General features: G+C 34.8%; 1 protein-coding gene and 1 pseudogene across 1 annotated transcript; both read left to right on the top strand.

Annotated features, from left to right (window-relative positions):
* The first annotated feature begins 571 nt into the window (after positions 1–571).
* Positions 572–2,523, top strand: LOC102619760 (tetrahydroberberine oxidase-like). Its single transcript, XM_006468286.4, has one exon. The coding sequence runs from the start codon at positions 744–746 to the stop codon at positions 2,406–2,408; it is 1,665 nt and encodes a 554-aa protein (XP_006468349.2). The 5' UTR covers positions 572–743; the 3' UTR covers positions 2,409–2,523.
* Positions 2,524–5,888: 3,365 nt separating this feature from the next.
* On the top strand, positions 5,889–7,738 carry LOC102622619 (tetrahydroberberine oxidase-like; annotated as a pseudogene).
* Positions 7,739–9,612: the final 1,874 nt, after the last annotated feature.

Below are 9,612 nucleotides of genomic sequence, written 5' to 3'. Positions count from 1 at the left end.
GTTGCACGCTTCCACCAAATTGTTTTGAACCAATAGTTGCATTACTTGCATCCGCCTGTTTGCCGTTTGTTTCAATACACGTCTTCTTAACTCACGTGGGACCCATTACATGCCTAGTTTTGTCAACTTCTTGTTTCTCCTCTACGTTACCGGCCCATTACCTTCTTGTCCAGTTAAATCTAATCGTCTCCGTGTCACTTCTTCAGCCGTGAGATTATATCCAGAGGCTCATTTACTATAAGACAAAGGACTGGGGTACCAAACCCCTGACGTAAATTAATTATCCTCTCATTTTATAGGTACAACAAAATTAGAATCTACAATAATTGTGTAATTTTATATATTTTTAAGTTGAATCCATTAAAATCCAGTTGGATGGGTGGAATCTATTGAAATTCAACGACATTGTAGCACAGTATTACAGTTGGAATGTTGGATCACAATTTTTCCCTCTTTGTAGATAAATATTTGTGTCCCTCAATAAATTTATTAGACTGCCAAGAAATAACAGACCTTTATAAACGGGCGCGCCACCTCAGCCTGCACTTGCCCGAACAGAAAATTCTTCCCTTCTAGAATAAATTTAGATGTGCTTGACCCTTGAGAACATTGACTTTTTGCATTCGTTGAATAAGATAATTAATTTGGCTTTCGGAGTGGCAGATAACAAGAAGGATCCATGTGTCCATAAATAAGGGGAGTCTCTTGTGTTCTCGTTTGCACCTAATAAACACCAAACGAAAATGAAGTCTCCTTGCTCTTCTGTCATCCCATTGGTTTTTCTTCTTCTTTTATCATATAATAGTTGGGTTAGTTATGCCAACGTTCATGCAACTTCTTCAAAGCCGGCTGATCACCATGATGAGAATTTGTTTCTTGATTGCCTTTCTATGCACCCTGATAACTCCTCCTCCATTTCTCAAGTGATTTACACCAAATACAGCCCTTCATATTCGTCCGTCTTGAGCTCTTCCGCACAGAACTTGAGGTTCTCAACCCCCAACACCCCAAAACCTCAGGTTATCATCACCCCATTAGACGTATCCCAAGTTCAAGCAGCCATTAAATGTTCCAAAAAGCATGGCTTCCAAATCAGGGTGCGGAGTGGTGGTCATGACTTTGAGGGTCTATCTTATGTTTCTCAGGTCCCGTTTGTCGTCATTGATTTGATAAATCTTAGCAAAATCAGTGTTGATGCAAAACAGAAAACAGCATGGGTTCAATCTGGCGCCACCCTCGGCCAACTCTATTATAGGATTGCTGAGAAGAGTAAAAATCTTGGCTTTCCAGGCGGAGTTTGCCCTACTGTTGGGGTTGGTGGACATTTTAGTGGCGGAGGATATGGTATCATGTTGCGTAAATTTGGCCTCGCTGCTGATAACATTGTTGATGCACACTTGATTGACGCCCGTGGCAGATTGCTTGATAGAAAATCAATGGGAGAGGATCTATTTTGGGCGATTCGAGGAGGTGGAGGAACTAGCTTCGGAGTCGTCGTTGCGTGGAAACTAAGGCTGGTCACTGTTCCATCAACTGTGACTCGATTCAGAATTACAAGAACCCTGGAACAAAATGCAACAAAGATTGTTCACAAATGGCAGTACGTTGCAAATAATCTTCATGAAGATTTAGTGATCGAAGTTGGCTTAATCAAGATGAATTCGTCAATGGTGGCTGTATTTTCATCCTTGTTTCTAGGTGGGGTTGATAGGCTCCTTCCGTTGATGCAGGAGAGCTTCCCTGAGCTCGGATTGAAGAAGGGTGACTGCACAGAAATGAGCTGGATTGAATCAGTCCACAATCTTGCTGGATTCGATAAGGGACAGTCCTTGGATTTGTTGCTTGATAGGAATGCTAGATCCAATGGGCTTGTTGTGAAATCTACAACAAAAAGTCCTTTCAAAGCCAAAGTAGATTACGTCAAGCAGCCGATCCCTGAAAATGCATTTGAAGGAATATATGATAAGTTTTATGAAGAAGAGGGAGAAACGGCTTTCATTGTATTGGTTCCTTATGGTGGGAAAATGAGTGAGATATCAGAGTCTGAGACTCCATTCCCACATAGAGCTGGTAACTTATACAAAATTTTTTACGGAGTTTCTTGGAGAGGAGATGGAATATCTCAAAGACATATTGACTGGATCAGGAGCTTGTACAGTTACATGACACCCTATGTTTCAAAAAATCCCCGAGAAGCATATGTCAATTACAGGGATCTTGACATCGGAACAAATAACCAAGGATACACAAGCATAGAACAAGCTAGCATTTGGGGCAACAAATATTTCAAGAACAATTTCAAAAGGTTGGTTCATGTGAAGACTATGGTTGATCCTCATAATTTCTTCAGAAATGAACAAAGTATTCCACCACTTACATCTTGGAGGAAGAAAAACGATGGTGATTAAATATTACTTTTGGGTATCTTGAAGTGTCCCGAATAGCTAATAACTAGACAGTATTGTATTATAAATGTTATTTGTACTATTGTTTAATAAAATCTGTCTCCTAGTTTATTTAAAATTCATGACAAGATATCCTTTATAGCAGTCAGAAGAACAAAAATGGCCTCATAATATAGTAACTGATCACAGGTATTGAGTACTAACAGGGTATGTAGCATAAGAAAATTGAAGGATCAGGAAATTTTTTAAAGTATCTCCACTATGATAGAGAAGACGAAACCTGTACGTAGCAGCAGCAGCCAAAAATTTGCATCTAAGAATCTTCTTTGACCAAATATCTGGCTAATAGTCAAGGTAGATTTTTTTAACTTAATTTCAACAGGTCGTGACAATCAAATAGATTATCTATCAAGAAAACACCAGTTTGGATTACAGATGGTATGCAATTCCATGATTGGAGGATGAGGCATTTGGATTCAGTATTCACGAGACAGAAGTAAACAATAAATTTCTCCAAGAGCAATTTTCTTTCGATAGAAAAAGTTTCAGTCTATGTCTAATTACTTGCAGGTTGCCAATTAATCTCCTTCTATTAAAATAAGAAGACAAAGAATATTGCAATCGATTAGCACAGCCAGACCATCCAATTTTGAGACTGGGTTTATAAGAGTAACCAACCAATAATATGCTTTGGGAGATTAAGAAAAGAAACTCAATAACAATCACTATCCAAACAAGCAGTCAAAGCCAAAACATGAAATTCGGTCCAGATAGATACTCACAAACAAGCTGCAAATAAACAAATAGAAATAGCTCCACATCAGATGCTAACCACAAGAAATAAAACAAATTAAACCTAATGACACCAAGCAGCGACAACCTTACATCTTCTTCCCACGCCATTTCAGCGACTTGGTTCCTGATCAACGAAGCGGCGAATTGGGACAACGGAGCAAGATATCGCAATCGCCGCCTCCATTTAACAATTTTCTTTGTTTTTTTTGTCTAAATTGTACGATATAATCCAAGTTCTAGAAAACAAATTTTAATCGCTTGGGTCGGCAAAATGGTATGGCTGAAAATGCCTCCACGCCGTTGATTGTTATATCCAATGGTCAGACATGGTCAAGGACCTGAGCGACAAAGATGTGCAATTAAGAAGGACATAAGTGAAGCATATTTTAAAACTTCTGCCTTTCTAGCTTCTTTCAACAAACAGTAAGGACTTTACGGTTAAAAAATCCGCAGCTTTAAATCACGCTCGATCTCGAATGACTAGCGTAACAAGACATCTCGAAAAAGAAACAGAGTAAAAAACTTTATTCATCAATTTCTTAGATAGTTCATCCATGTCTTCATGAAGGGATTAGGTTTCTTGTACCTGTGAAAAAATTGATCTAGATTAATTGGTATTGATTTTTGTTGACAAAATCTTTCTTCTATTTTTTTTTTCATTTTCTTGTCTCTTCTTCTAAGATCTATATTAATAATGGACAGAGATGAGAGAGCTATGTTAAATTCAGTATTTTTATTTTGTGACTTCATTCAATTAATAATTTATTTTCACATTATTGAGAAAAAAAGAGAAAAAAGAATATACTAGACACAATTTCCAAGTGTTATCTTAATATTTTCATCCTAAGTTTTAATGTGATATTTATTTATTAGATGGTTAATTTTATAACTTGCATTATTAGTGAATAATATTATTAGTACCAAAAATAGCACAAAAAATAGCAAGAGTAAAAAGAAAAAAATTCTTGTAATGAATTTTTTTTTTGGTTATGTAGTTTTTTCTTTTCATTTTTTTTTTTTGTCTTCTACACTTCTAGTGATGGATTGCTATTTTTTGTGCACACACACTATCGATGACAATTGGTAGGGGAGGGGATCGACAAATCCGTACTTATCCTTAATAATCCCATACCCTCCCGGTCCCTATCATAATTGCTTGCGAGAAGGGGATGAGGAACCCTGAATAATAAAAGAGGATGCTCGAGAGTACTCAATCCCCAAATAACGAAGACTTTTATTTTCTAAACTCAGTTTAATTATATTAAAGTAAAAGTATAAAATATTATTACTAAAATAAAAATATTAAAATAAACTAAAGTAATTAAAATAATTTCCATTAAAATATTTCAACATCATCAGCATTACAAGATATGTATGAAATTTAAGCAAAAACAAAGACTCAAATTCGATAATGGTGGCAAATTTCAAATATTTATATTAGCTCTTATTTATATAATTTTTAATAAATATTATGATTTTTTTTAAATATCCATATTGTTAAAATTTTAAACGTATTAACTAAAAATTTTAGAAGAAAATTGAAATAAAAACAGAAAAGAGAACATGAGGTGGGATGAGGATTTCAGCGAATCTCAATTCTTTTCTCGAATAAGATATTGGGTATTTAATTATCTTGATCCCTTTCCCAAATAATAAATTGGTTATAAAATTATCCCTATACCCTCTTCGAATGGAAAAAAATCATGAGGACTCTTGCCACTTGGAGATTTTTTATGTCCTTCCATTTATTAAAATTAATTATTACTAATATTATTTTTACCATAATTAGGATATTGTTTGACTGTATCATTATTAAAAAAAAAATGTAAACGTGAGAAGGGAAGAAGAGAGAGTTTGCCAAATAGACCCAAACAAATAACCTATTACATATATATTAATTATATAGGCAAGCAAATCTTCTGATATCATTGAGGGAGAATACTTTCGATGAGGCTACGGAGAAAGAAAAGGTGGAGGGAGGGGGGGGGGGGGCGCCGGAGAACGGAGAAAAAAATATACCTTTGGCAATTGCATATGATACGCGTTATGTTGTGTGACAAGATCCAAGAAAATGTTGTCAAAAACATTGTATCCAAATCCAAGTTTATGGTCAGACAACATAAAAACATATTTGTTACCTAAAAAGTTTCTAACTGAACTAGACCCTATATGAATTACGAAATCAAAAATAAATTCATCTCAGGTAATGACTAATCCTGAGGTTAGCGAAGTGATAGGCTCTTCGATCTACTCGGAAATCGGAATACCTACGAAATTTAAAAAACGGAACCTTCAGCGAACTTGCACATATTCTTTAATTTGCCAACAAGCAATTAATATATACACCATATAATTTTAAATGTTATCCGTGTCAGGATTTTCCTGTTGCAACCTCTGAGTCATCATAAAATATATTGAACATAAGTGCTATGAATCATCCAGGAAAATCGAATGTGGTCAACTAGATTATCGAGGTAAAAAAGAAAACCATATTAAATTTCCCAAATTCTGAAACTTGATACGCTGCTGATCTTACATTTATGTTTGTTAATTTTCACACGTATTGACGAGATTAAAAAAATTTAGATAGTCTTGACCACCCGGAATTTTCACATTTTGTGAATCTCGAACCAGATAGACTTTCGTAGTACTATAAATAAGGGAGTCTATATTCACTCTTATGCACCAAAACATCGATCGAAATGAAGTGTCCTTGCTCTCCTATCATCTCATATGTTTTTGTTCTTCTTCTATCATGTAATAGTCGGGTTACTTTTGCCGACTTACACGCGACTTCCTCAGTGCCCGATGATCATCATGGCGTGAATATATTTCTTGATTGCCTTTCTATGCACTCTGATAAGTCCTCCTCCATTTCTAAAGTGATTTACACCAAAAAACAATTCTTCTTATTCATCAGTCTTGAATTTTACCATACAAAACTTCAGGTTCTCAACCGCCAACACCCCAAAACCTCAAGTCATCATCACACCATTGCACGTTTCCCACGTTCAAGCAGCCATCAAATGTTCCCAAAAGCATGGCTTGCAAATTAGGATTCGAAGTGGTGGTCATGACTTTGAGGGCCTATCCTATGTTTCTGACCATGTCCCGTTTGTCATCATTGATTTGATTAAATTAAGCGAAATAAATGTTGACGCAGAAGAGAAAACAGCTTGGGTTCAAGCTGGTGCCACTCTTGGCCAACTTTATTACCGAATAGCTGAGGGAAGCAAAAATCTTGGTTTTCCAGCCGGAAGTTGCCATACTGTTGGGGTTGGTGGACATTTTAGTGGCGGAGGGTATGGTTTCATGATGCGTAAATTTGGCCTTGCTGCTGATCATGTAGTTGATGCACACTTAGTTGACGCCGAAGGTAGATTACTTGATCGAAAGTCAATGGGTGAAGATCTATTTTGGGCTATTCGAGGCGGTGGAGGAGCCAGCTTTGGAGTCGTTGTTGCATGGAAAGTCAGACTAGTCACTGTTCCATCAACTGTGACTCTATTCACCGTTATAAGAACCATGAAACAAAATGCAACGAAGATTGTTCACGAATGGCAATACATTGCAAATAAGCTTCATGAAGGTTTATTTATCGACGTCGTCTTAATCAGAGCGAATTCAACAATGGTCGCTGCATTCACTTCGTTGTTTCTAGGTGGGATTGATAGACTCCTTCCACTGATGCAGGAGAGCTTCCCAGAGCTTGGTTTGAAGAAGGAAGACTGCACAGAAATGAGCTGGATTGAATCAGCCCACACTCTCGCCGGATTCCAAAAGGAAGAGCCGTTGCATTTCTTGCTTGACAGGAATTCATCTAGCAGCAAAGGGTTTTTCAAGGCAAAATCGGACTATGTTAAGCAGCCTATCCCTGAAAGCGCCTTTGAAGGTATATATGATAGGTTTGCTGAAGAAGAGGGACAAAGCGCTGTTATTGCGCTGATCCCTTATGGTGGGAAAATGAATGAGATTTCAGAGTCTGAAATTCCGTTCCCTCATAGAGCGGGTAACATATACAAAATTCTGTACCTAGTCGCTTGGGGAGAAGATGGAGCATCTCAAAGGTACATCAATTGGATCAGAAAATTGTACGGTTACACGACTCCATATGTTTCAAATAATCCTCGAGAAGCATATCTTAACTACAGGGATCTTGACATCGGAACAAATAACCACGGATACACAAGTTACAAACAAGCTAGCATTTGGGGCAAAAAATATTTCAAGAACAACTTTGATAGGTTGGTTCATGTGAAGACTACGGTTGATCCTCACAATTTCTTCAGAAATGAACAAAGCATTCTACCACTTCCATCTAGGGCGCCGAAGAAAATTGGTGCTTAAATTTTATTTCTGGGTATTTTGAGGTGTATCTGTTGATTAGTTGTGAATTTGACGTAAAAATTCAAAATAAAAATATTTTCAGGGATACATACCTGTGTATTCGTAAATAAATTCTGCTTTGTAATGAGTTGCGGCATGAACTTTCGTGCATAGTCTAATAAATCTCATCCGTTTTATTATGAACAAACAAATCTTTTCTTCTCTTAGTTTTCTCTTTTTCTTCCATTTTTCATCTTGAAAGAAGCTCTAATACAAATTTAGTTTACTGATTTGAGGGGATATTTGTCATTTTTTCAATACTCTGTTGACTACAGTGTAATTATACATTTCAGAGGGATATTTCCTATTTTACTAAATTTCTTGCTCAAGAAAACAAAGTACCAGAATTTATAACTGGCCATGGGTTGGGTTGGATAGGATTTGTGGAAATTCAACCTAATTTTCTATTGAATTGGTTGAGATAAATTTAACCCAATCTAAATATATAAATATGTTTAACCCAATCAAAATTACAAATTAAATAAAGAAAAATATATGAAACTTTAAATGAAACTTATTAAAATTAAATATAAACATTTTATAACATGAAAATTTCATTAATTGTCTATAGTGTTCAATAAAGAAAGATAAAAAAACCAACTATCTTAGAATTAATTTTTTTTTGACAATAAGCTTCTAGGCTTTATTCTCGGCTTTCCCGCATCTCTTTTTCGAATTCAAAATCTAGAGATTTTAGATGATTAACTAGCATCGTGTCCAGTAACAAGATATATAATTATGTACTGTTAAGTGTTTACTAAAAAATAAAGAGAAATTGACACTAATCTACTTTCAAAGATAATAAATTTACTTACATGAGAGAGTGATTTTTGTTTTGGAATTAAAGTCGAGATCAATAGATATGAAAATGAAATAGTCTCTTCTATAAAAAGGTAAAATAATTAAAAATTTAATTAGTCATTTAGGTCTTTAAGATTTCACAATTGAGGATTAACATATCATTGTTATTGTTGTTATTATTATTATTACTATTTACATGGGTCGGGGTGGGTTAAATAAGTTCATCATAATTAACCCAATCCAACTAACTGTTAATTAGATTAGAAAAATTAGACCCAATTAACTCACAAAGTCACAATAATCCGCTCAACCCATAAAAATTAGATTGGGTTAGATCGGGTCCATTGGATTGAATTTACCCACCTTTACTGAATTAGAGTAACGTGCATTTCTACCTCACTTCAAAGGGGTGTAAACCATTACTCCCAACCTTTTAATGTATAGTTGTTCTACAAATGAAATAACATAATCGTCGTATAATGATTAGTCAATTTGCGTCACAACAATCATAATTTAAGAAGATAGCTGATTAGCCGTGTTCTTTCTGTTGTGAGAGCTGCTGTTGCTATCTTTCCGGGATTCAATAACTAACAACAATCCAATTAATGTTCACGGGAAAACGTAATTGTAATAGTTATTAGTAATTTCTTAATAGCTATCAATTAATTTCAAAAGTTAGTAATATGACTTTAAATATTGCAAATGCGATGTTGTGTATCATAAATAACTGATGCGGTATTATTGTGTTTTCTTGCATGCATGTTTCATGTTTCACTTAGTATGGTATTTTTTTGAATAGATATATCTCCCAAAACTTAGTGGGATTTCATCTTATCTCCAATTAGTGGAGATTTATTAGTTATATTCTCTGGATCTTTGGATTATATTAAGTGTATGTATCTAAATTCTTAGTAGATTTTGTAATATATTTATATAAATTTAGTTTCTTATCTAAGGTATATCGGTTTGTCAAAAAGGAACAAAAGAAAGGTCTTTTTATGTATACATTTACTTTTAAATTATCATAGCAGTGTGAAGTTTTTTCTTTTCGAAACACATGACTTAAGCTCTTTTTGGTACAATGGTGTTGTGATAAATTTTGGCTATAAACTAAAACCTGATTGTGTATAATGATTTTTAAATATTAATTTTGATAAAAATAATTAAAAATAATAAAAAATTTAATAAGTAATTACGAGATAAAATCGTCTAAGTTTTCAATCCA

Source organism: Citrus sinensis, chromosome 2 (genome assembly GCF_022201045.2).
Source record: "Citrus sinensis cultivar Valencia sweet orange chromosome 2, DVS_A1.0, whole genome shotgun sequence".
Taxonomy (NCBI): domain Eukaryota; kingdom Viridiplantae; phylum Streptophyta; class Magnoliopsida; order Sapindales; family Rutaceae; genus Citrus; species Citrus sinensis.
Note: the sequence above shows the minus strand (reverse complement) of the source record. Positions and strands in the feature narration are given on the sequence as shown.